The sequence below is a fragment of the Salvia hispanica genome, chromosome 6, assembly GCF_029641045.1.
Source record: "Salvia hispanica isolate PSC_SH4W2 chromosome 6, Shi_PSC_v1, whole genome shotgun sequence".
Lineage (NCBI taxonomy): Eukaryota > Viridiplantae > Streptophyta > Magnoliopsida > Lamiales > Lamiaceae > Salvia > Salvia hispanica.
Window position 1 is genome coordinate 358,625 of NC_142697.1, and position 21,058 is coordinate 379,682.

Genomic DNA, 21,058 nt, shown 5'->3' on the forward strand with positions numbered 1-21,058 from the left:
GCTAGTTTTTTTTACCAAATTTTAGGGTCGGTTTAGTTATTAACCGAATAACCACCCCTATTAGTATTCTGATTCTGTTTAAGATTATGTGATTGAATGGTCCGGTGAAATGTTTCGGATTGAATGGCCCGGTGAAATAGGGACAATGTGAACAATAGTTTGGTTCATCTGAATCACCTACTACATCCTCATTCGGCTGAAGATTTTACTCTTATTCAACAACCCAACCATCTACTGTTTTTGGTAATTACATTAGTTTATATTATTGTATTTAGAGAAGAATTAGCTTCTAACTTGTTTATTTTTAGATGATTTTTTCAATGAGGTTGAGATGAACAGTTTGGGGACACTTAATCAGCCACCTCCACCAATTGGAGATGTTACTCTTAATCAACAAAATCAACAACTACAAAAACCTCCCCCACCTGGTCAAATTGATATAGTTTTTGTTTTTCCTTGTGGACTTACTCCCTCCATCCCGCAGTATTAGACTCACTTCTTTTGGGCACATGATTTAAGGAATTGATATTTAAATAGTTAAAGTGGAGAGAGTAAAGTATGAGAGAGGGAAAAAGTAGGAGAGATAAGAGAGAAAAAAGTAGGTGAAGAATAAAATAAGATAAATGCTTTTTGCTAAAAAAGGAAACGAGTCTAATATGTTGGGACATCCCAAAAAGGAAAGTTGGTCTAATACCTTGGGACGGAGGGAGTACTATATAGTTGAGAGTACATGTTTTGCTATTTGTTTTTTGTTATATTACAGTTGGAGCCCCAGAAATGACACTGAAGGCATCTGCTTTTAGAGCAAGATATGCAGAGGTTGTTATCATCCGTAATGACCAAGGAATAGAGCGAGTGCAGTGCAGTGCAGTGTGTCTAGTGTATGGGGATCGTAACACTGTGTATACCTCGCTTGCTGGATGTGCTAGCCTCCAACAGGGCGACTTCAAGAAGCATGTTCTTTCTATAAACCATCAAAGTGCGTTGTCAGCTAAGAACAAGGGGAAGCAGGTTGTTGTGCCTCAACGTAGTGATGTGGAACGTTCGCTTGTTGTGCCTAATCATTCACTCAATGATTCCCCGACAGTGTTAGAATTGCTTCAAAAACTAGTTGTGTCAGTAGCTGATTAATGAATTACTTGAAAAGAAGCTAGATCAAATATAGATCTTCAAAAACTGGTTATGTCAGTGATTAAGGATTTACTTGAAAAGAAGCTAGATCAAATGTAGATTCTGCAAACACCTCAACTTCATATTTTGATGCATTGTTTAACATCACAAAGTAACTTTGTGTTGTGATATGGATTTGTGTAGCATATTCAAATTGATTCATATTCTGATTTGACTTATATTTGTCTTTATTCTTGGTATTTCATATATGATCTGATTTATTAATATATCATATATTAATTGGTTTTATATTTTATCAATCTCTTATCCACTGTTGTGTATCATTTCACTCATGTCATATCTCATTTACGACCCTTGTTCATTCTTGAGTTAAATATGTTGTTAACATTTCTTAACATGTCATACTCTTCTCTTTTTTCTTATAGAATGGTGATTTAAAAAGGCGAGTTTTAATATTTTATTTCATATTTTACCTCATTTATTATTCAAATTGTTGTACGAACCCCCAAATAATTGCCTCCTTTATTAGTTTGTAATATAATAAGATTGTTCTGTCAAACAGATAAATAATCACTACATACATATAGGGATGTCAATGTAGCCCGCAATCCGTGGGTCAGCCCGAATAGCCCACCAAATTTATAGGATTAGGGCTGAAAATTTCTAACCCGATAAAATCACAGTCTGACTAGCCCGCACCCGATTAACCCGCAACCCGTTAGGGCTAAACCCGAAAATCCGATGGGCTGGCCCAAAAACCCGATAAAATTTCTATCGTTCTATTTGTTTGACTCTAATTCGACACTTCATTGGTTATTTTATAATATGGATTACTAAAAAAATACCTTTCAATTTTATATATTAAATATATAAATTATATATGAAATTTTTATTAACATAATAATAGATATATAAATTAGAAACTTCAAATTAACTAAAAAATATATTTAAATTTCTAAAACATGCTTTAAAATTTCTTGATGTTTATGTTTTATTTTGCATAAATATCAAATATTAGCTTTTGATCATGCTTATGTTTAAGTTTAAGCATATATCTCAAATTTATCATAATTAAATATTTTACATTTTATAAATATAACTAATTTTCACCATTATTTATTGGATTGAACGCAAGTTAATTTTATCGGCAGCAGCCCGATTAGCCCGTTGGGCTAGCCCGAAACCCGAGTTTTTAGGGTTAGGGTTGAACCTTTATAACTTGAAAAAAAATCACAACCCGATTAGCCCGCACCCGATTAACCCGTAACCTAAATAGGGTTGGCCGGAAACCCGGTGGGCTGGCCCGATTGATATCCCTACTTACATATATATAGGGATATACTAATATGCTAACTAATTTTAAAGTGCTAATGTACATCCAACCATGTGTTGCCATGCGGCACGAAAAATGCAATATTATATAAAGAAAAATGCAATATACATTTGTAGAAGCTATAGATGAATTTCGGTAGATTGCATTTTTATTATTAGCATATTACATTTTTTATTGTTGAGTTTTGCATTATAGATATATGTTGTTTTATTTGCATTTTATATAGAGACGGATTGCATTTATATATAGTTTATTTTGCATTGTAGACAATTTATGTTAACATGCAAAACTCAATAATAAAAAATGCAATTTGTCTATAACTAATATACAATCTGTAGAAATGCATATACAACTTCACAAATGTATATTGCATTTTTGTGTATAAAATATTGCATTTTTCGTGCCACGTGGCAGAACGTGATTGGATGTACGTTAGCACTCTAATTAAGGATGGACCCTAATGCACCCCTTGTTGCATATTTGTAAATATATAGTTTTCTTGTATGATTGTTGCATGTTTTTTGTGTTAAATCTAGAGCTACTCCCTTCCTGTCCTATGTATTCGATATGTCTACAAGGCCAATACAGTTATACCTGTAATAGTGTTACGGACCTCTCTCTGTAACGATTCTGTCACTATCTCCGGTTGAGAACTTGCGAAGACCCTCGGCTCTCAGAGCTCGACGGCGATGCGATCTGAACTGGCGCGGAAATTCCGTCGGCAGTTTGAGAAAAGAATAACTTGTATTTGCACGATTGAGTGGGCAAAAATATTTCATTCATAAAAAATAAAGTTAATGAAATAGCCCTTTTAATATTCTAAGGACCCTAAGTTGGTTCGACGTACCTAGACATTCGGGAAAGAGCCAACAAGAAAACCCGAACGGGGCTTATAGATTCGCCCAACTCAAAGAAAAGTTAAAAATAGAGTTTACAGAATATTAAAGCTAGCAAAACAGGGGAACTAACTACTAGAACCTATTCTTCTACTTTGAGACAAAGTCTCTGTACTTCATCGGCTGCTTGAGCCTATTCCTTGGTCCCAGCTCCCTTGCGGTCACCGCACAGGATTTGTCCCGACTCTTCTCGTGATTACTGGTGTCGGGTATCATCTCTTCTTCCTCAATGAACTCTCTCTCCATGTCCATGCTATCCTTCACCGTAGCCGTTGATGCTGTATTAGTTGGGACGGCTGGTGTGTTCCTAACAACTCTCCCCCCACGCCCCCCGTTAGAAGATTCCTTGTCCCCAAGGAAGAGATCTGGGAACTTCTCCATCAGTGAGTCAGCCGGCTCCCAAGTCGTTGTTCCCAAACCATCTGACCAACGTATGAGAACGTGTTTAGTCGGCTTCCCTTCGCGCCACATAACCTTGGTCTCGAGAACAGCCGCAGGCAATGCTATAGGTCGACTCCCTAGGAACTTCTCCGGTAAAGGCACCCCCGCTTGCTCCCCTTCTCCAGCAACAAACTCCTTCAACAAGCTCACATGGAAGACATTGTGAATGCGGCTCCCCTCCGGCAAACGAAGACGATAAGCAACCGGTCCAACCTGCTCTAAGATCTCGAAGGGCCCATAAAAACGTTTGCTGAGTTTCGACGACAGCGGTTTAGCCACAGAATGTTGGCGATAAGGTTGTAACTTCAACCACACCATGTCGCCTACATCGAATTCCACATGACGACGATGTCGATTTGCTGTAGCAGCCATACTAACACACGCCCGCTCCAAATTTCGACGCAACTCGACGAGCAGCTCCCCTCTTTGACGAATCAAGTCAGCAGCTTTAGGAGGAGTCTTGGCTGATGGTGGTGCAGCCACAAGTAAGGGTGGCTCTCTCCCATACAACGCACGAAACGGCGAAGTGCCTAATGCTGCATGATGAAAACAGTTAAGGGCCAATTCCGCCCAAGGCAAAAAATTCGCCCACTTGGAAGGTCTATCCGCAGTAAACGCCCGGAGATATTGCTCCAATCCCCTATTGCGGACCTCCGTTTGACCGTCAGATTGAGGATGATAAGCTCTGGTAAACTGCAACTTCGTACCACTCAATCTCATAATTTCTTCTTAAGTAGCATTGAGAAATACCAAATCACGATCAGAAACAAGTGTTTTAGGAAATCCATGATGACGCACCACTATGTTGACGAATAAGTGGGCGATTCGCAATGCGTCAAAACGAGTCGGCAATGGGGCAAAATGGGCATACTTCGAAAGTCTATCAACCACAACCATAATTGTCGTGTATCCTCGAGACTGTGGTAATCCAGTAATAAAGTCCATGGAAACGTCCTCCCATACTTGAGAAGGAACGGACAGCGGCTGCAACAACCCGGCCGGTTTCTGCGTCGAGTACTTGGTAGATTGGCACACCACACATTCATCCACAAATTCATTGACATCCTTTCGCATCTTAGGCCAAAAGAACGCTGCCGAAAGCAGCCTAAACGTGCGCTCGTGGCCCGGATGACCTGCCATAGGTGAACAGTGATGTTCTGTTAATAAATCCCATTTCGCCGCCGAATTAGCGTCTACCAGCACCCTCCTATTAAAATAAATCAGGCCATCTGCCCAAGTGAAATGTCGAGGTGCCTCGCCACTCTGAATCCGACGAGTGAGTTCCACCATGGTCGGAAAAGTGGCAGTTTCTTCTCGAATTAGATCTAACACTCGCGGCACAGGTCTAGCCGCTATAGCCAACAGTTCAGCCATCTCACGGCACACTTTATCACCCCCAGAAATTGGATCAGTCGATGCATCAGCTGCCTCCTTTCGGGACAGCGCATCCGCTGCTTTGTTCGTGATGCCTCGCTTATACTCTATTCTGAATTTGAAACCCATAAGCTTCCGGATGTACAAGTGTTGACCCGGCGTCTGAACTACTTGCTGCAATAATTCTTTTAGACTTTTCTGGTCCGTGCGTATAACAAATTCGTGGCCAAGGAGGTATTGTCTCCATTTATGAACTGCCTCAACAATTGCATACAATTCCTTGTGGTACGTTGAAGTTGCCTTCCGCCTTGGCCCCAATTTTTTGCTGAAAAAGGCGAGAGGATGATTAGCTTGAAGTAACACTGCTCCAATACCGGTGTCGGATGCGTCAGTTTCAATACAGAATGGGAGTGTAAAATCTGGCAAACGAAGGACAGGAGCTGAAGTCATTGCAGTTTTGAGCATGGCGAAAGCTCCCGATGCCGCCTCCGTCCACACAAAAGAATCTTTCTTCAAAAAATCTGTTAATGGTGCTGCGATCGTCGCATACTAAGCAATAAACCTGCGGTAATACCCCGTTAATCCCAAAAATCCGCGCAATTGTTTTACATTCTTCGGTGTTGGCCAAGCAGACATAACGTCCAACTTAGCAGGATCCGCCTTTAGCAAGCCCTCGGAAACAATATGTCCCTAATACTCTACTGAGTTCTGGAGAAACAACACTTTGAGAGCTTCACAAAAAAATTGTGATCATGTAGGAGGGCTAGAATGCTAGCCAGATGAACTCCGTGAGACTCCGAAGTCGGGCTATAAACAAGAATATCATCGAAGAAAACTATCACACATTTACGGAGAAGGGATTGGAAGATACCATTCATAGCAGCCTGGAATGTAGATGGTGCATTGGTAAGACCGAATGGCATCACCAAAAACTCATAATGGCCCTCGTGGGTCCGAAAAGCCGTCTTAAATATGTCTTCGTCATGCATACGGATTTGGTGATAACCGGAACGGAGATCCAACTTAGTAAAGAACTTTGCTCCACCAAGCTCATCAAATAATTCATCTGCAGTTGGAATAGGAAAGTGATCAGGCACTGTGGCATTGTTGAGAGCTCTGTAATCAATACAAAATCGAAAGGTTCCATCCTTTTTTCTGACCAACAACACGGGTGAGGAGAACGGGCTTTGGCTGCGTTGAATTATCCCTTGCTCGAGCATGTCCCGTGCCTGCGATTCAATCTCATTTTTCTGAAAGTATGGGTAGCGGTAGGGACGGACGTTTATGGGCTTCGTGTTTGGGGCCAGGTGAATTCGGTGGTCAAACTGGTGCTTCGGTGGCATACCGCGCGGTAATGCAAACACCGAACGGTGCTGCTCCAGCACCTGCAGTACCAATTGGGGTATATCCGGTGGAAAGCTCTCCGCAGTACCATCGATCAGCTTGCTGTCATCGGTCTCCAAACGGACCAGCTCATAAAATTCATGGTCTGAGGAGTGGGCTATCATATGCGCTAGAGATTGACGGGAAATCTCCTTCGGACCCTGCGCTATTCCTCGCAACACAACCCGCTAGCCCTCTCTATCAAACTCCAATGTCTTCTTCTCAAAATCGGCTGAAATCTTGCCCAACGACTCCAACCAGGCCATTCCCAAAATAACATCCGGTCCGTGGTGGTCGAGAATATGTAGATCTACCAGGAATACAGTACCCTGCATCGTGAGTTTGGTTTTGCGAGAAATATGGGTGCACAACAAAGAAGCACCATTGCCGACCAATACACAGAATGGCCGGATTGACGTCAACTCCAAATGCAATGCTGCTGCCACTCGAGGATGTAAGAAATCCATCGTCGCCCCTGTATCAATCAATACCCGAACTTCGGATTCATCAATCGATCCAAGCACATGAAATGGTCGAGAGCGGGGATGACCATCCAATGTGTGTAAGTGGGACAAGTCAGCCGTGATCACCTCCTCCGCTTCCGCACGGTGTTGCGGTTCACTGTCATCAACAGCCTCCAATTCATCTCCAATATAACACAATAGTTTCACCTTACAAGTGTGGCCCACCACCCACTTCTCCGGACAGTGCCAGCAGAGTCCTTGTCGGGATCTCTCGGATTTCTCAGCGTTGGACACCCGAATTGGCTGGACGCGGGATTGTTCTCCCTCTTTTTTTCTAGCAACTGTAGGCTGCCCATTTGACGACCCCACAGCTGACATGGGTTGCCCGCTGCTCAACCACTGCTTGCTCTCGCGGTTGGCCCACTATTTGCGTGTAAATTGGGAAGAGTGCTGCTGTCGATCCTCCTGCGTCGCCGCTAACCTGAGGGCCAACGCCATGGCTGCAGCAAGAGATGAAGGTTGCTGAAGGTCTACCTTTTCTCGTATTGGTTCCTTAAGACCTGCAATAAAAATTGGTATGAGTGAAGTCTCGGACAGATCATCCACACGGTTCAAGTACCGCTCAAACGTTTCATGGTACTCCGCGACTGTTCCCGTCTGTACTAGTTTTGCAATAAGGCCTGTATAACTGTGGAAACTCTATGGATCAAACCTCTGTCGCACGTCCTCCAAAAAATCCGGCCATGAAACCCACGGATTATTTGTGCGATAGTTGAATATCCATTCCGATGCGGGTGGCTCTAATAACATCACTACATAGTGAAGACGGTCGTCTTCTGGAACTCGCACATGATCGAAATAATATTGGACTCTAGAAATCCAGTTCGGTGCATCGGAGCCATCGAAATGTGGTGGTCGCATCTGCACCCCTGTTGGATGATCGTGATGCTGCCCATTATATCTTCCTCGGCGGTGTGGTGGATTCCAATTATCGTCGTCATCCCAGTCATCGTGATTGCGCAGTGGTGGGTCCCAGGTCGTGCGGTGGCGGCGGTTATCCCTGTTTTGTAAATCTGGGCCGCCTCGCCGGTGTTGATGTCGTCCCCCTCTGCCTCTGTAACCACCAACTGCACAATAGTCACCGCGTTTTCCTCGACCATTACCCCATCGGTTACGCAGGCCAGCAATAAAGTATCGAACATCTGTGTCATTATCCCTGTGAAAGTGATCTCCATGCTCTTCAAATTCCCCTTCGTTCAACTCTTCATGAACCTCTAGATCGTCCACCCGGCGATCGGTGCGATCCAAACGAAATTCCAGTTTGTCAAATCTATCCATAATCATGTCGAAACCTTGTGCAATTGGGTCCACCACCCCCTTCCCATGGTTGCGTAGCACACCGATCGGTATAGCATTAGCGCCGGTAGGTCGTGGCGGATGCTCAGGTTTGGAAGAAGAATTCGATGCCATGAGTACTAGATGAAAGCACCAGTTGTTACGGACCTCTCTCTGTAACGATTCTATCACTATCTCCGGTTGAGAACTTGCGAAGACCCTCGGCTCTCAGAGCTCGACGGCGATGCGATCTGAACTGGCGCGGAAATTCCGTCGGCAGTTTGAGAAAAGAATAACTTGTATTTGCACGATTGAGTGGGCAAAAATATTTCATTCATAAAAAATAAAGTTAATGAAATAGCCCTTTTAATATTCTAAGGACCCTAAGTTGGTTCGACGTACCTAGACATTCGGGAAAGAGCCAACAAGAAAACCCGAACGGGGCTTATAGATTCGCCCAACTCAAAGAAAAGTTAAAAATAGAGTTTACAGAATATTAAAGCTAGCAAAACAGGGGAACTAACTACTACAACCTATTCTTCTACTTTGAGACAAAGTCTCTGTACTTCATCGGCTGCTTGAGCCTATTCCTTGGTCTCAGCTCCCTTGCGGTCACCGCGCAGGATTTGTCCCGACTCTCCTCGTGATTACTGGTGTCGGGTATCATCTCTTCTTCCTCAATGAACTCTCTCTCCATGTCCATGCTATCCTTCACCGTAGCCGTTGATGCTGTATTAGTTGGGACGGCTGGTGTGTTCCTAACAAATAGCTACTACAAAAGAATGAAAGAACCAAGTTAAGCTTAAAAACAACAGACATAACCAAGTCAGATGCTATCATCATCAATGGCTCTAGCTGTGTTCTTCTCCGGATTCTTTGATGAGAACCGGCATATATTAGCCTCATCGGCTTCAGTCAAGAAAAAGCTGCATGGCCTTGCTAGAACTTTTGTTGGGAGAAAAGACGGTGGATCAAAACACTCTGTATCAAAAAGTCCATCAATTAGGACTTCTTGTTACAGCATGTTTCTTGTTAACTATATTAACTATGTACCCTTCATTATGTACACTTCATTATCTGACAAAAGAATTACAGCATGTTTCTTGTTAAAATTATAAACTCTACTGCTAAATTTACTAAATTCAAGATTAGCAGCATCATTCTATTTTTTTTATCCTAGAAATCCGATCCATTTTTCCGTTCTCTTTCATCTCCAAGATTGCTCGTGAAACATCCAAGGTTAGTGGAGAGCCCTTTTGAAACGCCTGCAGAATTTCCCTTTAGCTTTGTAATAGGAGGATTTTTTTCCAACACGTGTTTTAAGAAATGAGACTTTTATTGTCGGATGAAGGGAGTACCAAAAAATGAACTAAAAGACTCAATCATCATGTATCTTATCAATCATAAAAAGTAAACGCGACGCACTTACAAATCCGCAACCGTAATTTCCATGGATTGAACCACTCATGGTGTATTTGTGGCAATAGTTGTAGAGGAAGAGCTTAATGGAAGGCAAGTTATCATCAACTGCAGCAACTCCTCCTCTTGTGGTGCCTAAAAAGAGTGCTTCATCATACTCTTGAAAGGAGGTGAGGAATTTGAACTTTGATTTATCTGGTTGAGTTGCATCCAATACTGCCCTCACAAATGACCCTTCTTTGAAATCAACTGATTCTCCTTTCATTGTTATGCCCCGAAAGTCTGTGGTGTCATCTAGCTGCTTCACCGTCCGCAGAGATGTCAAGTTTGCAGTGTATCTCGCTGTTAGAATGAGCACAGCAAACAGCCATATGATCACCACAAATCTTGACAGGTTGCTCTTCACTTTCTCCTCTGCCATATATCAAAAAGTATTCACACTTGCGAAGTGGTTGACGATTGGTGTCTTCGTAGACTAAGACGACTTCCCTCCAACCGAAGTGGTTGACGATTGTGGCAACTGCTTTGGCTTGAGAAGCAGAGGACCATGAAGATCTAATGAAGAAAGGGGATTCTTGAGGGGATAGAGATGGACATTCACTTTGTCACCAATGTCTATTACAAAATCTGCTTGAATGGATCTTTGTGGCCCCAAAATCGCTATTACTTGACTGTTTTTGAGCAGATCAATAGCTGCAAGGAAACTTCAAATCTTACCAAAATTTCCATAGCTTGCAAACAATGTTTGACTAGAAAATCCACAGTTTTGTACCACAAAATATTTGAATTCGTAATTGAATTCTTAATCCAAATCCTCTCAATTTACAGTTTGAATCTAATAGCTAAAATTAACATTTGAAATTTAAAATAATTCAAAATTGGGAACCTCATAAACACTCAATACGCACACACACACTACACATGCAATAGTGACATTTATGCACACTACACATAAAAAAACTCAATACAATGCTATTCAACACACATAACATATATGTACACTCTCATAGACAATTCAAAATTACACAAAAGTAATACTAGGTACATAATATAAAAAAAATATATTCAATTAGAAGTCAATATTTTCGATTTATCAAACAAAATATTTCAAATTATAATACAATTTTATACTTCCAGTGTTCCATCAAAGTGACTCTGTTTTTCATTCCAATTTTAAAGTAAAAATATCACTCTCTACTTTATTCTTTCTCCGCTTTATTTACAAAATAATAGGAGTATTGCACAAACCGTGTGCCTGCAGATACAATAAAGGCATTTTACCCATCACAAACCGTGTGCCTGCAGTCTAATTTACATATTCTGTGCCTCAGGAACTTCAATGAGATCTCATGGATGAGATAGATTGAGCTGAAACAGAAGCGGTTGGACTGTTGAGGTCGCGCTCTCCGTTGGTGTTCTTCGGTTGACCACTCAGCTTCTCTATCGCGTCTTGACAAACTTCATTGAACCAGTCATCTTCTGGAAGTACACTGCAAATGGAAAAACACTGCTCACAAGTTCATAATTAATCAATCCATCAAAGTAAATGATGAATTAGCCTATATTAATTTTTATTTATCTTCTGAAAGCTGTATATCTCTTTTGTTGGGGTTGCCAGGGGTTAGGTTGTTGGTCATGTAGCAAACAATTCTTCACTCTACAAGTAAGTCCAAAACTAATGTTTACTCATCAATAAGAAACCAGGGCGATATATGCAAGGATACTCCCAGCAAACGCCATTATTCATTGTGGATATCTCTATAGGCTTATGCCACGGATTTCTAATTCAGCTTTTTGTGGTGACAGTCTTTTTTCCATCCATGACATTATCAATTTATCAGAGATGTTCATTAAATTATTTCAAACAGAGAAAATAAATAGTGACAATAAGCTCAATCAAATCCGAACATTTAGGAAAATAATTATGGAAAATTACCTATATGGATCCATGCCTGTTGAAGAAAATGCTGCAATTGCTTTATTTATAATATCATTCACTACACGGTGCAAGTTCCTGGACAAGTAGCGGCCTTGCGAGGCGAAACACATGATAAATTTCATGTCCAGATAGAACTGCAAGAATTAAGATTGTGAATACAAGGGGAATGGAAAATAGGGGCAATCACAGAGCGGATATCAGTTTTCCAAACCTGTTGTAGACCAAGATCACCCAACGGCCTAGGTCCTTCCTCGATGTCATCCCAAAATGTTTGATCTTCTGAAAGCCATAAAATGACAGTCTCTGTGAGCCTCATTAACAACAGCGTGGAAAATCTCTCCCGGCCTACAAACATATCTGCTGCTATACTAGCCAGCTTAGTATTATCTAAGCTCGAATTCAACTTGATGAGGGAACTGGGATAGAAGTTGTTGCATATGGCTCATATGAGCTAGTCCCTTAGTCTCACTCATATTCATATGTAAAGTACAAGTATTTATCTTTTGATATGCATTGCAACAAACTGAAATATAGGTCATCAATTTGATGATATCGGTTGCACACGATCCTTGAAACTTTAACATTCTGAGACGTTCGTGAGGGCATAGAAAAACATGTGATGGTCCATAACTATATTCATAGTTGTCTGTGCATCTTTCACCATCTTCATCATCTTCGTACATAGTAAACTACATATATCCATATATGTAAGAAATCATAAAACAGGAAAATATTATTCGATGATACTTTGAATTTATACTAATAGTATACCAACCTTCAACGTGAAAATCTGAAGATGAGGACATGCTGATATTATAGATGTTACCGGCTCAAGACAGTGGTGCACATGGCGACGCGAAACTACAACGTACAACTCCTTTAGATTAGGCATACAAGGAAGCCCTTCCCTTAAAAGAATCTGCCAAATTAAGACAATGTCTAAAATTTTTAAAATGGAAGGACAGACTAAAATTTCACAAAACTTAATGATTTTTCCGTGCAATGTCTAACCTTGGGTTTTGAGTATGGGATAGACAATATGAGTTTTTGGAGGTTTGAAGTAAAGCAAGATACTGAAGCAAAATTGGGCACATTAAATTTTAGACTTCCAATTACAAGACTTGCCATGGCAAGTCTTGGAGCATTCTTGAACCGTAGAGCGCCCGGTTTTGCATCGGAAACAACTTCATAAAGATGTGGAGCAGAAATGTCGATAACGAATTTCCTAAAGGTGCATCCACGTATCCGAAGAATCTCCAAATCGCCAGAGACATGAACACGAGATGTGAAAGACGCATCTGTGATATTGAGTTCCCTCAACAGGGGACAACTTTTGAGGAAATAGGAGATGACTTGACCACTCACTTTCATATCTGCCAGAGACAGAGCCTTGAGATATTTCATAGGCCTCATCTCTCGCACCAAATCTTCAAACACAACCGCACGCCTTTCACTTAAATACACAGAGTTGAAGTTTAAATCCAATCGCTCAACTTGTCTTGACTGAGCGAATTTGAGCCATTTGGTGATTATGCTATGTGCTGATTTGTTTGCATAAATCGAAATTGTGAACTGTTTAATGGAAAGGGCTTGATGTGATTCAAGAACCGAATTGACCATTTTGATATGGGGGCACGTCTCGGCACACCATTTGTTCTCATTGACAAAAGGGGCGTCTGGGTCGTAAAAGTCGAGATTAGGAGTGTGCTTCCACGAATGCTGCCATCGGTGAGAAAGAAGGCTAGTGGCCGCAGCTTGTCTCAAGGGTAGGAAAGATAGTATGATGTATATGATCTCATCGGGTAACTCACTGATTCTGTCATCCCTAAACCCTGATCCACGCTACATTATAAACCCACAATTTAGAATAGTAATCATCAATATTTCCTACCCTGATCCACACTACATTATAAAACCACAATTTAGAATAGCAATCATCAATATTTTTGAGCAATAAAAATCTAACCTTGATCTTTGTCCTCTTATTGCAGTCGGTATTGCAGTGGGTTCCATCCATCAATTTCGAGAATTCCCTAAACTCTGCTTATGCTTCGGTATATTGAGAAAAGGAAGACCTAATTAACATAATACACAATTATATATGTGAATGTTTCAATTTATAGAAGAGGAAAGACTATACATAAGGAAAGGTAAATCATTCCTAGAGAGGGACAGCGAGGGGGCGCAGAGGAGCGTCAATTGAGGGGGAGAGGGAGAAGAGAGCGCAGAGGAGAGAAATAAGAGAGTAGCTATTTTTTTAAAAAAAATTATTAACAAAGTTTTTTAAGTTTGAGCTATTATTATTATTATTATTTCTTCTATATTTACATTATTTCAATTGTTATTTGATAATTTGTCATTTTATATAATAATATACCTGCGGATATTCGACCTAAAAATTTTGGTATCTAATAGTTTATTCAAAATTAATTTCAAGTACCCAGATATCCGACTCGAATATCCAATACCAAATAACTAGGTTTCCAATACCAATTTCAATTTTGATAATTTTTTAAAATATTAGCTACAAACTTTTTAAAATACAACCATGTAATTTAAATTTTATAGAAACTTGAAGTACTAATACTTAAAAGAAAATGACTATAAATTTTTAAAAAGTAACTCTAATCTAATACTTTAATTACTATAATTACTTTCCCTGTTTCTTCATCTGTTGAAACATTCACAAGCTGGCTAGCTCTGCATTTCGTAGGCACTCCGATCCTCAGCTTCCTCGCATTCGCAGCCGCCACTTCCCACCCTCGTGGCGCCTCGCTCATCTGCCCCGGCCACACCACAGCTCCCAGATTCTGCTTTGGATCATCATCATCACCATCATCTCCCTGTTAGCGTTGCAATTCAAGAGCTCAGTGAAGAGTGCAATCGAAAGCATGAGCTGCGTGAGAATAAAGTCGTCAACCTAAGTCGTGCTGGACTATGTAGCAACACGATAAAGACCGCTCCAGTACATGGCTCGACATTGAGCTGGAAGGATGTCTTAGTTGGTCAAGGGTGAAGAAAAGGACCACAACCCAGCTGGCCAACAGCACGTATGAAAGCAGATGCTCCCTTACCTTTCAGTTACTTCACTTTGTCTTGTAGTAGTATTTGGATGATAGCTAGCTAGATTAAGACTATGTTGATCTAGATCTTTCATAGACTAGTATAAATAGAATGGATGTAAAGCTTGTATAGCATCGACAAAATCAATATACATCTCTTTCAAGAAAGCTACTATTCTATATACCTAGCAATATGTTTTCGTCTCTTTTCTTTCATGGTATCAGAGCAGGTCTTTGACCTGTCTCTATACCTCCTCTAACCTCTCTTTCTTCTATCTTTGATAAATGGCAGAGGGTGACGGTTCCAGTGCCTCAAATACTCTCTCATCTCTTATTCCCTCTCTACCAAATAACCATCCGATCTCTGTCAAACTTGGAGACAACAACTATCTGATATGGAGACAGCAAATCTTGGCAACCATAGAAGGATACGGTCTGGAATCTTTCCTCATTGGTGACCATCCACCAAAAATGATCGAGGCTGGTCAAGCTGGCCAGATGCGGGCAAATCCGGAGTTTCTCGCTTGGCATCGACAGGACCAACGATTATCTGCTTGGATCCAAGCTTCCTTGACCGAAAGTGCCATGATCCTTGTAGTGGGACTCAGATCTACAAAGGATATATGGAATGCTCTTGAAACCACCTTTGCAAGTCAGTCCAAAGCGAAGATAATGCAGCACAAACTACAACTCCAAACCATGAAGAAGGAGTCGCTGCCGATGAAGGATTACTTGAGCAAGATGAAAACTTGTTGTGACCTGCTTGGAGCCACTGGCTGCAGAATCGAAGAGGAAGATCAAATACTATACATTCTCGGTGGCCTTGGAAGAGAATATGACTCTGTGGTGGTAACAGTCACTTCCAAAGCTGAAAGCTCCACCGTACAGGATGTAAGTGCTTTGCTACTGAGTTTTGAGTCAAGAATTGAAGCAGATAAGAATTCCTCTATAAATCTTGAAGGCTCGCAACCTACTGCTAATGTTGCTAACTCATTTGAGCCAAAGAAAGAAGGAGGATATCAACAGAGGGGGAACTTTCACAACTCTGGAAGAACACAAGGAAATAGAGGAGGATATGCCTTTAGAGGTAGAGGAGGCAGAGGAGGCAGGATCTCAAACAACCGCCTCATCTGTCAGCTTTGTCAAAAGCCTGGGCACTCGGCTGAAAGGTGTTGGTATAGGTATGAGCCGTCCAATGGTGGAGGACCTATATCCAGACAAAATCAGCAGTCACATCTTCATCAACAAAGTCCCTTTCATCCTTCGAAATCCTACTGCAAATGTAACACGTGCTCAGGGGCCAGCTCAGGGGCCACAAAGCTTTCAGTCTTCCCCTTCACTGTATTCACATTCTGTATCAGAATGTGGTTTTGATGTTAACTCAAATGCCTCTTGGTATCCAGATTCAGGAGCGACTCATCATATCTCCAACGATCTATCAAATCTGAACTCCAGCACTGAATATCTTGGAGGTACAAAACTTCAACTTGGAAATGGTGTTGGTGTTGAAATTGCTAGAATTGGTCGTTTATATGTCACATCTTCCTTTTCTGATTCTAACTCTAGGATTTTACATCTTGATAATCTGCTTTATGTTCCTGAAATCACAAGAAACCTACTCAGTGTGTCCAAATTTTCCAAGGATAATAATGCTTATTTTGAGTTTTATCCTACTTTTTGTCTTGTGAAGGACCAGGAAACCAAGGGGGTCATTCTCAGAGGTACTCTTGAGCAGGGGCTCTACCGTTTCCTTCTGCCTAAACCATCTACCAAGCCTTCCAGCTTTACAAATTTAATCAAGAGCAATGGGTAGCCCATTGCCTGCTCACTTTCTGTAGGCCCTTTAGCTTCTGTTTCTAGTTTAGGTCCTTCATCTTTTAGTTCAGTTTCTGTTTCTAGCATAGACCTATGGCACAAGAGACTTGGCCATTGTGCCTTTGATGTAGTTGAGAAAGCTCTACAAAGTTGTAAAATTCCTTTTAACTCAATGAAATCAAGTCTTCTTTGTCACCCTTGTTGCATTGCAAAAGCACATAGACTCCCTTATACTCCATCCATTACTCAACACTCTATGCCTCTCTCTTTAATTCATAGTGATCTTTGGGGACCTTCTCCCTTGTTTCTAGAAATGGGTATTCATATTATGTGACATTTATTGACCATTTTAGCAGATTCACATGGCTGTACTTGTTGAAATCTAAAGGGGAAGTTTTGTCAGTTTTCAAGTCTTTCAAGGCTATGGTTGAAAACCTCTTATCTTGCAAAATCAAAATATTGCAATCCGATTGGGGGGGGAGAATATCAAGGTTTAACATCTTTTTTGCAGCAGTGTGGTATTACTCACAGAGTTTCTTGTCCATATACCCCCCAACAAAATGGGGTTGCAGAGAGGAAACATAGACATGTGGTTGAGATGGGCTTAGCATTGATGTCTCAAGCGGGTCTGCCTTCTAGATTTTGGGATGATGCCTTCACTACAGCATCTTATATCATCAACAGAACTCCTACTAAAACCATCTCCTTCCATTCTCCTTTTGAGATGCTTTTCAAATCTAAACCTAACTATACTTCATTGAAAGTCTTTGGGTGTTTGTGTTATCCTCTTTTGCGGCCCTACAACAAACACAAGTTGCAAAATAGATCAGAAGCAGCCACCTTCATCGGCTACAGCCCCTCACACAAAGGGTTCAAAGCCCTCCTCCCTTCTGGAAAAGTTGTTGTCACTCGAGATATAATATTTGACGAGTCAATTTTTCCTTATTCCTCCACTACTGTGAAGAGCTCACAAACAATCTCTGTGCCCCACTTCATGCCAGATATCCCACAAGTTGTCCTCCCCCATTCACCTACTGTTCCTCCCATACCATCACATATAGAAACCACTTTGCAATTGCCGCTTAATACTCCATCTCATTCCCCACAACATATTCTCACTCCTGACTCCTTAGCATCTGATGTAGCTTCCTCTGATGCTGCTCCAAATTCTAATGCATCTCCTGTTGTTGATACAGCTCCAATTATTTCTGATTCTCCTCCTGCTGCTGATGCAGCTCCATCTGTGGTCAATCAACATCCTATGGTCACTCGTGCAAAAAGGGGCATTTTCAAACCCAAAGTGTACAATTCATCTATCTCACTGTCCTCTCTTCCAAAGTCTATACTTGCTGCTCTCCTCATCCCCGTATGGAAAGAAGCTATGTTAGCTGAATTTCTTGCTCTCCTTAGAAACAAAACGTGGACACTCACTGTTCTCCCACCGGGTAAAAACCTAATTGGTTGTACATGGATCTTTAAGATCAAAAAGCATGCTGATGGCTCTATAGCAAGACACAAGGCTAGGCTTGTTGCTCAAGGCTTCTCTCAACAACCTGGGTTTGATTTCACAGATACTTTCAGCCCGGTTGTCAAACCCACAACCATTAGAATTATTCTTTCCCTTGCAGCCTCCTCCAGCTGGAAAGTTACTCACCTTGATGTGAATAACGCCTTTTTGCATGGTGATTTGAAAGAAGATATCTATATGAAGCAGCCTCCTGGCTTTGAACAAGGCCACCCTCATTTGGTTTGTAAGCTTAATAAGGCAATTTATGGCCTGAAACAAGCCTCTCGAGCATGGTTTTTTACTATACACACTGTGCTCCTTTCACTGGGATTCACTCAATCAAAGGCCGATGCTTCTCTTTTCTACAAGATCTCAGGTTCTGTGGTAATTTATCTCCTAATTTATGTTGATGATATTCTTATTACTGGTTCATGCTCAGTAGCCATCCAACAAATTATTGATCAGATAAGTAAGCATTTCTCAATCAAAGACCTTGGGGAAGTGAAACATTTCTTAGGTGTTGAAGTCTCCAAGACACAGGAAGGTCTTCATCTGAATCAAGCTTCTTATATCAAAGATTTGTTGGGTAAACTGAAGATGCAGGAAGCAAAAGGAGCTGCCACACCTATGATCTCTAACTCACAACTCAGTAAGACAGATGGTGATCCCATGCTCGATGGGAAGCTGTTCAGGAGCACGGTGGGAGCTCTTCAATATGCCACCATCACTAGACCTGAGATCAGTTTCAGTGTAAACAAAGTGAGTCAGTTTATGTCTTGTCCACTGCAGACTCATTGGAGAGCGGTGAAGCGAATATTGAGATACCTCGCTGGAACCTTGGACTATGGTTTGCACATTCGAGCATCGAGCACTACCATCACTGCATTTGCGGATTCAGATTGGGCAGCAGATCTTGACGATCGCAAATCTGTGAGTGGATATTGCTGTTACTTGGGGGTAAATTTGATATCTTGGAAATCCAAGAAGCAATCTGTGGTATCACGATCTAGCACAGAAGCAGAGTATCGCAGTCTATCTGAAGCTGCTTGTGAGGTTGCGTGGGTCAGCTCTCTTATGGATGAGCTGAAGATTGAAAGGAAGAATGCACCAACTATTTGGGTTGACAATTTGAGTGCGATAGCTCTCGCATCCAATCCAATTCTACATGCTAGGACAAAACATGTTGAGTTGGATGTTCATTTCATTAGAGACAAAGTAGCAAAGAAGGAAGTGGACCTAAGACATGTGCCCACCTTGGATCAAGTTGCTGATGTAATGACCAAGCCACTTAGCTACCAATTCTTCGCGAGACTCCGGAACAAACTTGGAGTATGTCCGCTCTCTTCGCTCGAATTGAGGGGAAGTGTTAGCATTGCAATTCAAGAGCTCAGTGAAGAGTGCAATCGAAAGCATGAGCTGCGTGAGAATAAAGTCGTCAACCTAAGTCGTGCTGGACTATGTAGCAACACGATAAAGACCGCTCCAGTACATGGCTCGACATTGAGCTGGAAGGATGTCTTAGTTGGTCAAGGGTGAAGAAAAGGACCACAACCCAGCTGGCCAACAGCACGTATGAAAGCAGATGCTCCCTTACCTTTCAGTTACTTCACTTTGTCTTGTAGTAGTATTTGGATGATAGCTAGCTAGATTAAGACTATGTTGATCTAGATCTTTCCATAGACTAGTATAAATAGAATGGATGTAAAGCTTGTATAGCATCGACAAAATCAATATACATCTCTTTCAAGAAAGCTACTATTCTATATACCTAGCAATATGTTTTCGTCTCTTTTCTTTCACTCCCTTCTTCAGTCTCTTGGAAATCCCTTGATTTTCCCTCCAAAATCCCACAGTGTTTGCTCCCTTGCCTACTACATTCATGATCTCAAACACAGAAGCCTGCAATCACCATTCTTGATTATAAAATCCCCACTCAACCCTTTTGAGGTGAAGTTTCTGAGCAAAGGAGCAAGTCTTGGACCACTGTTTGAGGTTCCTATTGCTTCCAAATCTGTTCCAAGAGCCGTTTTCTTGAATCTCGGAGATGCATCCACGCCTACACGCTCCACAGATTCTACTAGAGCCGCTATGCTGTCATAAGCCCACAAAACAAAAGCATTCAGTTCTGATCTTCCAAGCCCCACGGCGAAGCCTCTTCCTCCACCGCCTAGTGAAGTTCTGAACTTCACTAGACCTCGGGGAATAGGCCTTCACGCCCACCACGCCTTGCATGGCCTCAATAGTCTCCGGATCCACAGAGTCCAGCAAACTAGTGAGCGCGTCCATAGTGATCCAAGCATACCCTTCCTCCATCATCCCAGCTCTCCACACCATCTTGAAGAAACGCGACGCGACAGGTGGGAGCATGTGGACGACGAACGCCCTTGTTTGCATCTTCTTCAGCTCGAACAGTCTTTCAAGAATGTCATCATTCTCAGCAGAAGGGGAGATTGGTGTCATGTTTGAGACAAGAGCATTGCTTTGTAACAAATCATCACTTAGAAATGGCAATAATCCAATCATCACTAAGACAACTTCCCTCCAACCAAAATTCTTGACAATTGCTGCAATTGCTTTGCCTTGAGAAGCAGAACTCCATGATGATCTGATGAAGTAGGGAGATTCTCGAGGCGAAAGAGACGGACTCGTTGCTGGTGAGATTATTGGGATTTTCACTTTGTCACCAATGTCTATCACAAAATCTGCTTGAATGGATGTTTGTGGCCCGAAAATCGCCATCACTTGAGTGCTTTTGAGCAGATCAATAGCTGCAGGGGAAGTTCAAATCTTACTAAAATCAGCAAAATTTAAGTGATTTGTAGTATTTCTGTGAAATGAGGCATGATCATGGTTTTGTAAGTGTTTTTGGAGTAAAAATCTTGAATGGCCATAGAAATGCAAGTTTTGTACATCATTCCAAGAGGTGTTTGAAGATCAAGAATGACTCCGACATCAGCCT

General features: G+C 41.5%; 2 protein-coding genes across 4 annotated transcripts; both read right to left on the reverse strand.

The window, feature by feature from the left end:
* Positions 1-10,915: 10,915 nt before the first annotated feature.
* Positions 10,916-14,056, reverse strand: LOC125207075 (F-box/LRR-repeat protein 25-like). 3 transcript variants are annotated; one of them, XM_089061345.1, is made up of 6 exons: positions 13,682-14,056; positions 12,727-13,557; positions 12,491-12,634; positions 11,927-11,994; positions 11,713-11,849; positions 10,916-11,266 (listed from the first exon to the last, which is right to left on the reverse strand). In XM_089061345.1, the coding sequence occupies exons 1-5, from the start codon at positions 13,730-13,732 to the stop codon at positions 11,834-11,836; spliced, it is 1,110 nt and encodes a 369-aa protein (XP_088917471.1). In that variant the 5' UTR covers positions 13,733-14,056; the 3' UTR covers positions 10,916-11,266; positions 11,713-11,833. The 3 variants fall into 3 exon arrangements, with proteins under 3 accessions (XP_088917471.1, XP_088917470.1, XP_088917472.1); XM_089061344.1 differs by having other exon boundaries at positions 10,916-11,283; positions 11,927-12,404; positions 13,682-14,041; XM_089061346.1 differs by having other exon boundaries at positions 10,916-11,283; positions 11,927-12,404; positions 12,727-13,547; positions 13,682-14,000.
* A 5,920-nt stretch (positions 14,057-19,976) lies between these two features.
* Positions 19,977-20,838, reverse strand: LOC148922966 (glutamate receptor 2.7-like). The gene is made up of 2 exons (XM_089060785.1): positions 20,294-20,838; positions 19,977-20,190 (listed from the first exon to the last, which is right to left on the reverse strand). The coding sequence occupies exons 1-2, from the start codon at positions 20,836-20,838 to the stop codon at positions 19,977-19,979; spliced, it is 759 nt and encodes a 252-aa protein (XP_088916911.1).
* Between the last annotated feature and the right edge of the window lie 220 nt (positions 20,839-21,058).

What these genes read in the sequence shown, in the direction of transcription:
- LOC148922966 (XM_089060785.1), bottom strand. Translation starts at nt 20,838, where the DNA reads ATGGCGATTTTCGGGCCACAAACATCCATTCAAGCAGATTTTGTGATA. An exon ending in GTGAAGGCCTATTCCCCGAG is followed by an intron (nt 20,191 to 20,293) that starts GTCTAGTGAAGT and finishes GGCTTATGACAG; the next exon opens with CATAGCGGCTCTAGTAGAAT.
- LOC125207075 (XM_089061344.1), bottom strand. Translation starts at nt 13,732, where the DNA reads ATGGATGGAACCCACTGCAATACCGACTGCAATAAGAGGACAAAGATC. An exon ending in ATAAGAGGACAAAGATCAAG is followed by an intron (nt 13,558 to 13,681) that starts GTTAGATTTTTA and finishes TTTATAATGTAG; the next exon opens with CGTGGATCAGGGTTTAGGGA. An exon ending in TCCCATACTCAAAACCCAAG is followed by an intron (nt 12,635 to 12,726) that starts GTTAGACATTGC and finishes TTAATTTGGCAG; the next exon opens with ATTCTTTTAAGGGAAGGGCT.